Source organism: Arachis stenosperma, chromosome 2, assembly GCF_014773155.1.
Source record: "Arachis stenosperma cultivar V10309 chromosome 2, arast.V10309.gnm1.PFL2, whole genome shotgun sequence".
In the NCBI taxonomy this organism is placed as follows: domain Eukaryota; kingdom Viridiplantae; phylum Streptophyta; class Magnoliopsida; order Fabales; family Fabaceae; genus Arachis; species Arachis stenosperma.
The window spans coordinates 325961-339195 of record NC_080378.1 but is presented as its reverse complement, the minus strand read 5'-3'; the positions used below and the strand labels follow the sequence as shown (position 1 = coordinate 339195).

Here is a 13235-nt window from a genome sequence, read left to right as displayed (position 1 = left end):
GAATAAACCGAAAAAGGAATAACAATAAAGATCCTAGCACAGTATCCAAATGCACTGACATAATTAATAGTAGCGTAGACTTAAAAGTAGTTGATATAAATCTATTATAAAATGAGCTTATGATATATTGGTTTATGTGATTGTGTCACGTCAGCAATTTTGTATTGATAATAATTTTTATAATTTTGTAAAATAAAAATAACAAATATCTACATAATAATGATACAAAAATATTAAATTTAATATTTATTATTATTTAATTAAATTAAAAAGTAACAGTTAAATATAATTAATATCTACATTAAAACTATAATATAAAAATTTTTAGTTATAAATATTTAAAGTGTATAATGACACATTAATATTTGTTTATTATACATATATTCTAATATATCATAATTAATAAAATATATTTATAATATTGTATTATATTTTTTTGTATTCTCATTCTCAATTATTTTTTTTAAAAAAAAATATCTCCAAATACACTGAAAAAAAACTTTAAAAATTTTACTATGTAACACCATCTAATAAAAAATATCAACAAACAAATATAGTTTATTTCTCAAAATTCGAATAATTCGTTATAAAAAATATTTTCATACAAATAAATAAAAAGAAATCTAAGTTCTTAAAATTTATTATATTTTATGATAAAGTATATAAAAAAAATTTTATTATATAAAAATATTAAAAAACATACTTAAGTTAATATTTAAAAAGGAGATCAATTTTATAAGATTTTTGTTGTTGTAAATTTTTTTATTTTTTGTTTTTAAATAATTATATTAAATTATATACAAATTACGAATATTTTTTACAAATGAGTCTTTAAATTTAATATTAATCTACGTATTATCTAATTAAATTTTAAACAATATAATACTTTTAAATTTAATATATCATATAATTAATTTAGCTCTCCGCGTATAATGTTATTATGTTGACATCTATACCATTAGCTTCTCTTGGTTTATTAATCATAGCATTGTCCCTTGGTTGCTTATGAGTTTCCCAAAATGCAAGTTACATTTGCATTGTGCTTAAAATGAAGGACAGCATAATCTCTATATAATATAGACACAACGTATAAAAGTATTCAAAGAACAGAGCAGTGAAATTGGTTTCATTGCTGATTCAGTTCCAATTTTACAGCCATCTAATCAGATCCAATTACAGAAAACTAAAGGCTAATATATATAAGTCACTGGTCATAACACAATACACACAGGCATTAGATTTTACATGCACTGCCAAAAATTTGATACCAGAATCCATGACAAAAAAATGAAAAGGGGAGTGCATTCTACAGCATGCTATCTGTAAGAGCTGGTAACCTTCTGAAGAAGTTAACCGGTGCAGCTGGTGTCTTATTCCTAAGCTTTGGATGCCTCATAAGGTAGAATCCAGTTAGGAGGATTGGAACTTGGAATGGTGTCACATACAAGACAATGGCAGCCACAAAGCAGAACACCATGAACATTGTTGTGGCTCGAGGATCTCGCCAGCTTACCAGTGCTTGGAACCTTTCACCTTGAGTAGCAATGTCACCAACCACGGTCTGAATCCTACCAGCAACACTTCTTAATCGGTCGTACCTGAACCGGACCACATCGGGGCTCTTTGTGCTGGGAAAGGGGTCAAACTCTTCGTCAAGCTCATCCGGGGTGACTGCATCTGCATAGGAGAGTCTAGTGTTCATGTGAGGAGGGTATCTAGGCCGGAACCGCCAATTCCACATCCCAATTACAAACATGTAGAGGAAGACAGTTGGGAGGATGAGTTCCGGGAAACACACAAGCATCAGAAACAAGATGTGCACCAGCACTGTTGTCACAGGATTCCTCCATGTGGAAACTTCCCCCAACCATTTTGCTGCCGACAGCATCCCCGAAAACACCGTCATTAGACGGTAGAAGTTCGCCTTGCTACGCCTCATGCTCCACAGATGAGAGTCCGTATCGGACATGTACTCAACTACCTCCTTTCTAAGTGGAGGTTCTGCCCGGCTAAGACGAGCAGCGACCACACTGACGGCCTGGTGCCGGAGCTTCTCCTGTTCCATTATGTTGAGTGGCCTTTTGTAGTGCATTTTTGGCAAGTGCGGCTTGAAGTATGCATGCATCATGTCAAGTGTTGAGTAACATGAGAATCTTATTGCCAAGTGGACTTCACCCATCTTCTTCACACCCGAAGGATGCAGCATTAGTAGCGGGTAAGAGTGAGTGTAAACGCGTCCAGATTCCAAGGTTGAGATACGGATCCTGACTTTACCGATTTTCAAATCTCTATTACTGTCTGAACTGTTGAGCTGGCCGTTATCAAAGACCCCAACAGTGAGAACAGTAGCTGGATCAAAAACTTCCCAAGTGTACTGCTCATTGTACTTGGGGCTTAGACTATCGCAAATGGTTCGGGTGCGAATCCATTTGTGGCCGTATTTTGCCACACAGTATGTATCCGATGTCCCCCTTCCCTCTCTGGTTTTAATTGGATGAAGTCCATCAACACTTATGATGCCAAGTTCTAAGACTCCCATTGGCTTCTTCCACAGTTGCTTCAATGAGGGTCTAAGATCACTACTATAATAAGTTGACTCATCGAAAACATGGTAACCACCATCAAGACACACACACATGTGGATCCGGCTATGGAACTTATCCTTCTCCTTCTTTTTCCCTTCTTCACTATCCATTGCAGAAGACATGGATTTTTCAAGGTCATACCACCTAGTGCGGATAGGTCTATCGTCAGCACGCCTCTCAACCTTGGTCAAATGGATAACAACATTCCCAATAGTTTCATCCTTGTTGGGACCAACACGGTCCTCAATCGAAAGGAGCAAAGGTTCCTCAAAAGGTTCAGCAGCAACAAACATGAGCTCCTGATCCCAACGAGGGGTCTTGGTGCTTGACTGAACTGGCCTAGTCTTCAAGATCTGGTTACCAAGCTGCACCTTAACATAGGTATCTGGAATTCTAGAATTCTCCACCAGCAAGTCCTGTGCCTCAATCACTTTAACCCGCACATACCATAACCTTGGTGACTGGTAAACTTTGGATCGAATCTGAGCATAAGCAAATGGGGAGCTTCCATCAACAGAGAGTGCATCAGAATGCCAAGCATCGGGAAAAGCCTCATCGGCTTGTGTGCCAAACCATACAGCAAGCATCAACTCCCCTTTCTTCTTGTCCCCCTTCTCGAATCGGTACCACTCGGGAGCCAATGGACTGTCTGGGGGAACACGTGTAGGAATATCATGGAGATCAAACCTCACAGTTCCAACATTTTTATCCAGCAGCATATCCTTGTCTTTGACCACAACTTCAAGAACATTTGACTGCAGATTCTCCCTTGAAAAGGCAAATACCTGATTCCACTCAGGGTCTTGAGTTTTCTCATAGTGCTTGGTTCTTCCTTTGAAATTTCCAATCTTTACCTCCACATACGGATCAAGGCCTCCGGTCACATCCTTTGACGGAAGGTCGCGAGCTCTCACAACTCTTACAAAGAGGTACCTCATTGGTTCAACAAGGTCATAGGTGCTGGGGCGCATGTTCCCCCGTATAACTCTCCCACCAACAACTTGGCCCCCTCCAAGATAAGGACTTGTCTCTTTCAATGCATAATCAAAAGGAGAAGATGAACCTGCATACACGAATTTCGAAGGAGGCGGCATTCCAGATTTCATCTCATGTGTCATATAGTTTGAACTCGGCTTGGCAGCTGCTGAAGAAGAAGATTGATGCTGTTTTTCTTCATTTGATTTGGCAACTGTATGAAATGTGTGCCTTGAATCATTTTTCTTTCGAGAAAACACATTCAGTATTGAACTTGTGAATGATGGTGTTTGATCTTGAACAGTGTGTTGATCTGCATTAGTAACTGGTTCTAAATCAGGAAGAGGACTTGAGGACTTAATTGAAGGGTCATCAGTAACAAATACTTTCAAGCCAAGCTCTCCTTTTACGCGGGAAAAAACAGCTTTCTTTTCCAAAGGGTAGTGAAGAACAGCAGCATCTGCATAAGGGACAAATGATGTTGCAGTGAGCTGGACCTTGCCAAGGAACACTTTGGAACCGGTGGTTTTGTTATAGTGATAGACACAGGCGGCAAGAGTCAGGTTTGGCAATCTGCTCGGATCAGTAATGTTGAAGTAAAATTTCTCATTCCAAACTGGACTCAGATCTTTATCCTTAGTTGTTGTTCGAAATTTCTGACCATCAAAGTGAAGTTCCACAAAGGAACTACATGAACCTTGCCCATCTTTTGGCATAAGGTCATGAGCACCTGTAACCTCCACCCCAAGCTTGAGATTGCTCATCTCCAATTAGCAGCTTCCACTAAAATTATGACAACCTTATATACCTAAAAATGAAATAAACAGATGGGGTTGAAAAGTCTATAGTCTCATATATAAATTTATTACCCTAATATTACATATATATGTATTTGCACAACATTCTCAACTATCTGCCACTAGCAATGTGTTTAATGAGTAATGAAATAGCATGCGTCCATAGCAACTGTAAGACTTTGATTGTTCTAGTTGGCTTAAGGAATCGGATTATTGTATAGCTAAGGGGCAGAAGAATTCACAATTATCATCCAGGGGAAGTAAACAATTGTTTAAGTTAGAGTATCAATATCAATTTCTTTTTACACTTCCAATGGATGAAACAAGTCCTTGAATAATAAGAGGTTTTGCTTCAAATATGTAGATATAAACTAAAATCTTGCAAAAAGCATAAGAATTCATGTGAGTGTAAGTATTTTCGTCAGTATGAAGTAAAGCTATATAAGTCAACAATTATGATTCAGTTGGTTCCTACCTACCTATCATAGACAAAGGGCAGCATGAAAGGCAACCCAGAATATAAAAATAAAGGAGGTTGATATTATCAGAGAGAGAGAGAGAGAGAGAGAGAGAGTAATTCTTAAAGTTCAAGCAAGAAAGAGGTAGATTCCAAAAGCATCAAACCTTAACCTACCAGTCCCACAAATTTGTCCTTTTCCCTTCATGAACAAAAAAAAGGCAATACAAGAATCAAAAGGGAACATACGGTTCATATTATTGTTAAGTACTCCCAGCTGAATTAGCTATACAAAACTTTTTCAAAAATTTATACATAAAAAAATAGATAATAAGCTAGCATAAGCCTTTTCCTTTGATAAACTTCACCTAAAAGTTCCCATACAAAAAAAAGAGAGAATTTATTTGCTCATTTATGAGAAGCCCAGAAGGAAAATAGTATCTGCATGGCCAAAAAAATGTTTAAGCTTATAACTTTTAAGACACAGAAAGGTTTTATCAAAACTTGTAACAAAACCCAAAACAGAATATCAGAAAAATAATCCACAGACCCAGATAAGAAAATCATACAAAGGTTGCAAATAGACCAAAATCAAAGATGACGAACAAGAAAATGGTGATTCTGAAAACGCACCTGAGCTTCTGATTAAGCTGAAGAACAGAACAAAATGGCAAAAATATATTTTCTTTTTTTTCTTCTCTTTTTCTTTTGGAGCTTGAAGGTTTAGTAACAGCAGAAAGAGGGTTATAATTTATAAATAATAAAGGAGAGAGAGAGAGAGAAAGAATGAAGAAAAAGATGAATAAGAATTGGCTTTCTGGGAAAGTAGAGAGTCAGAGAAAGGAAAGTTATTGGAAAGGAGTCAAGCACTTATTATATCTTGACATGAGACATGCCATGGCAACACACAAAAATGTGTGCATTTTTTCTGTGTACTCTCTTTTTTTCTTATTTAGTTTCACTAATTTTTTTATGTTATCTTATTATTATATATAGTACACCAAAAAAATGTATATTATATTATATTATATTATATACAGTTCTAAAAGAAAGATGATAATTATAACTTCTAATTTGATATTATTTTCCTAGTCTTGTCTGATATTTTTTAAATTATCATTTATTTTTACTATTTTATTTTCTATAATGATAGGAGATATTTTTTATTATAACAATAATTTAGAAATACCAATATACCATATAGAGAAAGTAGCATTTTATCATTTTATTTTATCACAAAATAATTCTTAATGTTATTATTATTTATCTAATAGAATTATTATCATCTAAATTTTAATCGATGAGAATTTTATGAAGAGAGTAAGTATCAGGATTTTTTATTTTAATATGGAAGAGTGAAGAGAGTTTTACGTTAATATTATAAAAAATAGAGTTTTACAGTATTATGGAGACGCTGCTCTGTGCAAGCACAATACGTAGAACACGTATTGTATTGATAATACACAGATTGTGTATTTACAATATGCGTATTATAATTTAATATTAAAATAATACAATACGCAGTCTGTGTATTATCTTTATAAATTAAAAAAATATTAATCTGACCATTCATACCCTACGAATTCTATAACCCTCATAATTTTATAAAATACCATAACTTCTAATATTAAAAAATTACACCAATTTTTATCCAATATTCAAAAAAATTAACCTAAATATCATACCTAGCATATGAAGCAATACGTGGTGATATTATTACTATGATTATGATAAATTAATCTGATTAAAAATAAGATAACTTAGAAAAAAGGGAAAAAAATTGTGTGTGGGGTGTGTGACGAGGATGTATGATGTATTGGATTTGTCCGGTAGTTGTAACAGGGTAATGCGGCAGCAAGCATTATGATTTATGAGAAAAACTCTGAACAACACACAACACATGTTATTGGGTGCCTGTGCCCCACAGGCCCACACCTCCACCTTTCTACTACAACTTTCTTTTTACCATTTTCAGAACCTAGATTTTAATTTTATTTCTTTTTATGAATTTAATTCAATTCTTTCTTTTTATCTACTTTTTCTTTTTAAATTTAATAAGAAAAAGATTCTTTATGGAATAATAAATGTCTATTTTCAGACATTTTGCTTCTTTTCTTATATTATTAACTATTATGTTGTATTATATTATATTACACCATGACCCACTTTATTTCCATGTTTTAAATAAATAAATAAGTAAAAAAATAATTTTTTTGTTGTTTCTTCCCATTCTTCTAACAGTAACTTTCTCTTTTCACTTCAATTTTTTACTAAGAAGACTTAAAAGAGGGTTTAAATATTAATACATTTAATATATTTTAAGAGTATATAAGTTTTCGCCATTAAGATTATTAGCCAGTGTTTGAGAATATTTATTATTACAACAAAAATAAATTACTATTAATTAGTTTTCAAATAATAACCGGGGCTAAATTACTAAGACTTCGTTTGAAAAGTTTGAAAAGTAATTTTTTTTTATTTTTGATTTATAAAAAGTAATAATATTAGTATTTGGTGTAATTTTCAAAACTAAATTGTATCTTTTTAAGAAGTTATTTAGGAGTTTATAAAGAAGTTAAAAAAAATTCATAATAAAAATTTTTTATCACATTTTTTTTAAAATAAATATTTTTAAAATTAAAAATCTAAATATAAAATAAGTTATTTATAAACTACTTTTAATATAAATATTTATTATTTAAATTATTTTTTTAAAAAGGGTTTAATTAAGTTATCTACCCAAATAATGGCTTAAGAATAGTATTGTATGTAGTAGTTTGTAATTTGTCATTGTTATTCAATTAAGTTTCTAATCAAATTTAAAAAAAAAATCCAAAAAATAGAATAGATCTTAATCTACATTCTTTTTCTTCCTCTGTTTTATACAATTTATATGTTGAAGAGGTGGGAAACAAAAAAGAATGAAGAAAAATGCTAGGAATCAAAATAAGAGAAAATAAAACTTAGTTGGAAATTAACAGAAGAACTTCAAATTCACGTAAGTTCTAATTCTAATATTTAAACTTTCTTTTTGTTGATAAAAAATATAAGAAAAATGAAGTATCCTCTAACCACCACGTACCTGTGGATAGAATATTATTCTTTTGAAATAGAAAATTCAGAAAATTAAGGTTGGTAACACTTTTTTAGTGGCGACAATTTCACAAGTCATTGTTATCCTGCCTCTTGTTGCATCAATGGTTATTAGAATATTATAAACTTTGAAATCAAGCCATTTTTTACATTGTAGCCTCTGAATCTTACTCTTTTAATTACTCTTTTAATGTCGGCATAACACTTAACACGTCAACATCTAATACTAATAACTAAGTCCAAACATTTCCTGAAGCAATAACAGTACCATGGGAATATCAGTGGAAATTAAATTGCATTGTTAGTGCTGGTTTTTGTTTACAAAGTTAAGTAAATGAAACTTTCTGATGATCTCTTTGTTTGGGCTTTAAAACTGTTTTTAGTAAACTAGAATTCTTTGAAATGCTAATTCGTTAGACTAGAAGTAATTATTAGTAACAAAACATGCATGGATTGAAGGGAAACTCCTTTGAATTTTTAGCATAACATGACATGGTATATAATAATCCAATTCATTGCTTTTTAGCAGCATCATTAAGAGACCTTAACCTGACTTTGTCAATTAAATTATCCTTTTGATGAAGTAAATGTTGAAGAGCTTGAGGTTCATAAGGAGGAGGCATGGAACATGGAAGTGTGGAACTTGGTGACTTAACAAGAGATTCATACATGTATCTCTTTCTTGGTCCATTGCGTAAAGAACATGCCATTCTCTCAGAACACATCTCTTTCGCTCCTTCCGGTATTCTGGGTTTGAACCTTTGGAGCTTAGCATATTCTTTTAGTAGATGCAACATGTAATCATACACATACTTCATTTTGAGATTGTTAATGATGTAATCTGTTCCTCCTTTTCCAATCTGCTGTGCCTTGTCTTGGTGAGAATTGCCCCAGTCGACGGCGAACTTGATGTCCTCACACATGTTGGTGGTGCTGATAGGCCAATAATGCTGCAGAGGTACCATGTTTCTTGTGAAGAAGTCAAAGTATTGAGGTTCTATGAACATTGTCATTGAGTCACATGCTATTATGTATTTTTCACTCACTGACCAAGTAGCACCTTCTGCATATATCTTGTACCTTTAATTTGTAATAACATCAAACAAATTTAGCCACTAATATATTCACAATCTACATTTCTCTAAATTTAACAAGTTTTACCTACCTGTAAGTACATTGATCTCCCAGTTTTGTGTCCTGGAAATTCTTCTCTCTCTCATCAAGCCATTGCTGAAAGAACAAAATCAAAGTTAATTGTGCAATTAACTACTTGAACACATAGTTAGCAAGACTTAAAAGTTATATGCTTACCACACTATATATTCTGGCATTCCAATCTTTTTTATCTGTGACATTGCACTTACAAAGGTTTTTCCTAAGAAGAGAGACAGTAGGGTTACCCTTCCAAAAAGCATAGGGTACCCTATCCTTCCATTTCACCCTTTTGTTTCCTTCTTCTATACTTTGCAGTGTTGATTCCCATGGATTTATGTGGAGTTCAGCCCTATTGAAAAAAATGTAATTTTTGTTTCATGTTTTATCAAATTAATGAAATGAAATAAGATTACACCTTCATCAAGTGGAACAATGAAAAACAGAGGAATAAAAATAAAATATTTTCAATAATTAAAAAACAATATTTATATGCAGAGAGATGTATTTGTATACAACAGAAATAACTAATTAAGGGAATATAGAAGCTTTACCAACCCCAGAAGGTCCAATCAGGGAAGACAATGTCAAATGAATCATTATTTCCACAATAGTGAAAAATAGGAGGAGGTGAAACATTAGCAAGTGGTCCACCTGCAAGATATAGACCCTTTTCCACCACAGTCTTATCTCCACATTGAAACATGAGCTCCAAATCAGGTACTTCCCCAGGATACAACCTTAGAAGTTGTAAGATTCCCCATATTGTAAAAACATCCCTGGTTTGAAACGATTTCTTGTATTTTTCAATGTAAGCTTTTCCATTCACAATCACAAGCCTAAAGTGTGACACGTTTTGTCCCCTGTCAACCATGTCTCTTGTGATCCCTGTTTTCTGCCATGGCTTCAGATCTTCATGGATCCATCTGAAGTATTCTGGGCATGATCTTGATGTTCTATCATTCGGTTCAAATTTATCTGGGTAGTTAGAATTGCATATGCTTGAGCTTTCATTGCTGCAATGCAATGGCGGTTCGGGTTTCCCATTGAATATTGTAATTGTCTTCAGGATAGTAGACCTTGTAAATTTGCTCTGAGAAAAAAAAAAAGAAAAAAAATAGTGTTACATCCATTCAATTTTTTTTATATAACTTTAAACATTATAAATCAAAGACACCAAAAAAAAAAAAACATTATAAATCAAAATGTTTTTTTTTTCTTTTTTCGACTGGAATCCGCGATCTCTAGATGAGTATGGAAAAATTATGTCATTTAAATTATAGCTCGTTAGCTTATAAATCAAAATTAGTTGATGGTAAATATTTTAGGAATTTTAGTCCACAAAAAATTATAGATTAATAATATACAGTGACATTTATGGAATAATATAAACTTGAGAATATAAATAGAAACAAGAACATAAGGCCAACAAAATAAAACTTAAAAACACCTATCTAAATTTGAATTTGTTCTCATTTTATTGATTTAAGTCACATCATCAATTATATGACCACATAAGTACAAATAAAAATAATTTAAATATAAGGTGTATACTAATAACTATTATCCAAATTTATTTATCCAATAAACTTCTACTAAAAAATATACGTAGATATATAAATAATAAAAAATATTGTGTATATATGAAACATTAATTACTAAATTAAATATTATATATTTTATATAAATATATATTATTTAATTTATTTTTAATATATATTTTATATTTAAAATAGATAATATATATATATATATATATATATAAGATAAAATTAAGTCTCACAAGAATAAAAGTACATCCAAAAAAGGTGGCTTCCTCTATTTCTCGATCTCTTATAAAATAAGTAAAATTATTAATAAAAGTAAAATTATTCTAAAAAAATAATTATTTATTTTATTATAAATATATTGACACTTCTCAAATATATTTATATCCTATTCAAAATTTTTGCAAATTTAAATATCAAAATTTCTTATAAATACCACTGTTTTTCACACGAAGAATTCGGATAACAGCATTATCAGTACAAATCGAATGTTGTCTCAGAAGGAGTACAAACACGTTTCGGAATATATATATAGAATGACTTATTGAATTAACTCAAAGTGTTATAGGGCTTTTGTAAAGTTGAAGGGATGAATATAAATTAGGAGGCCACTCAAATAAAGACGCATAAAATGTCTTTTTTAAAGATATTTTTATATTGTGTTTTAATTGGTTTTTGTATAATTTATTCGGTGTTCCTTATCACATATTATTAAATTCCTCAAAAAATTTCCTTCTAAAAATAATAAAAAACATTTAATTTGGACTAAAACAAAAAAAAGTAATAGATTAATTATTAGATTTTTTTATAAAATTATTTACATAAAAAAATATATCACATTCATCAAAATATATATATATATATATATATATATATATATATATATATAAAACAAGCTCAAGCCTCTTAAAATTTTTATAAATAAAAAAATAATTAATTTATATTCGTGCAATATATAAAATAAGTGTTTTTATTAAATTAAGAACGCCCTGTGATCTTCAACCAATTCTGTGCTTCAATATAATTACCGGGGGTAAGGGCTATAGCTTGTTTCCAATATTCAGCGGCTTGATCAAACCAAGCCTCAGCAATTTCGGAATCTCCCTGTCGAATGGCCTGTTCTCCGCGGTCGGAATAGGTGAGTAAATTCCTTCCCTTAGAACCGTACTTGAGAGTTTCCTGCCTCATACGGCTCAGCAGTCAATTGTTCCATTTTTCTGGAATTAACCAAAAGAAAATGGAATGGGTTAACTACATGAGTTTCAAACTTGAATTTTGATTAAAAAAGGGTTTCATCTCTTTTTCTTTTTATTTTTATAGTTTTATCTTTTCTCCTACCTTCCGAAGAATAACACATCTATATTATTATTATATTATAGATTAAGATTCACTAATTTAAAATTTTTTTATTTTTAATATAAGCATTAGAAATAAATAAAATTTTTATAACTAAATATAGTGTAATAAAATATATATAATATTAATTAATTCTTAAAAATTTCTAAAAAAATAGTTTCTTTCATTTTAGTAAAATAACTATTTATTAAAGTAGACAAATTAATTATTATCTTCTCATATACAGTTTTTTAAGACATAAAAATAATTAATTAGGACATTGGTTAAGATAATTAAAGTCACTATTTCATTAAATTTTTAATTTAAAGAAAAATCCTTAATTTTGGTATAGAAATTTCGAATTTGAAAATATTGATAAAAATTATGTTGAATTTTGATTTATTTGATTCTCATTTAAATTAATCACTACATAAGTTAAAGTTCTGTTTTGAAGTTATATTCGAGCTTTAATCCGATTTTTAAAGTTTCAATTTACTTAGTTTGATTTTTTAACTTAGGTATCTGTGACTCATATTAAGGTTTTAAGTGTTTAGTTGAAAAAAAATAAGGTAAAAAAATTTCAATTGTCACATCAAATAGTCGCTAGAATGTATAATGTAGCAGTCGTTAGTCCATCTCAGCATGTCGTTAACGATTTTGTGAGACAGCGACAAAAATAAGATTAGGAACCAATGTGAGTCATAACTATTAAGTTGGGAGACTAAATTGAGTAAATCAAAAATTTTGAAATTAGATTGAAACATAGTTGTTAGAACCGAACCAGTGATCGAACCGGTCAAGCTATTGGTTCACTAGTTTATTGGTTCAACCGATAAAACCAGTCTCACGTAAATATAAAATATCAAATAGTTAAAAACTTAAAATTAAAATTTGAAATACATATCTTCACTAACATTTTATGAAGAATCAAGTCTCAACTTCTAAAAATAACTAATATAAAAAAATCATAAAATTTTAATACTACAATAGTATCTTATTTTGAAACAATAAAAAAATAATTAATTCACAAAACCTATCATTTAACTATAATATCAGTAGATTTTAACACTAACATCAAAACAAATAACCTTAATCACAATACTAGCAATAAAATAGATCAAGTAAATTAATAAATTTTTAGTGAAATTTATATTTATATTAATAATAGTATATAATTAAAATGTAATTAATTTTAAAATAGAAAAAACAAAAAATAAATTAGATATTTATGTATACTATATAATTAGTATTTGTCAAATATAGTACTTAGAAGTGTAATGGTTAAGTGGCAAGT

The 13235-nt window shown here is 30.6% G+C and overlaps 2 protein-coding genes across 2 annotated transcripts; both read right to left on the bottom strand.

Moving 5' to 3' along the window:
* Nucleotides 1–1096: 1096 nt before the first annotated feature.
* Nucleotides 1097–5694, bottom strand: LOC130960734 (multiple C2 domain and transmembrane region protein 5-like). Its single transcript, XM_057886187.1, has 2 exons — nt 5448–5694; nt 1097–4368 (listed from the first exon to the last, which is right to left on the bottom strand). Exon 2 carries the CDS (start codon nt 4322–4324, stop codon nt 1307–1309), a length of 3018 nt encoding a protein of 1005 aa, XP_057742170.1. The 5' UTR covers nt 4325–4368; nt 5448–5694; the 3' UTR covers nt 1097–1306.
* A 2678-nt stretch (nt 5695–8372) lies between these two features.
* Nucleotides 8373–11819, bottom strand: LOC130961136 (uncharacterized). The gene is made up of 5 exons (XM_057886851.1): nt 11775–11819; nt 9614–10152; nt 9219–9411; nt 9073–9137; nt 8373–8987 (listed from the first exon to the last, which is right to left on the bottom strand). Exons 1-5 carry the CDS (start codon nt 11817–11819, stop codon nt 8420–8422), a joined length of 1410 nt encoding a protein of 469 aa, XP_057742834.1. The 3' UTR covers nt 8373–8419.
* Between the last annotated feature and the right edge of the window lie 1416 nt (nt 11820–13235).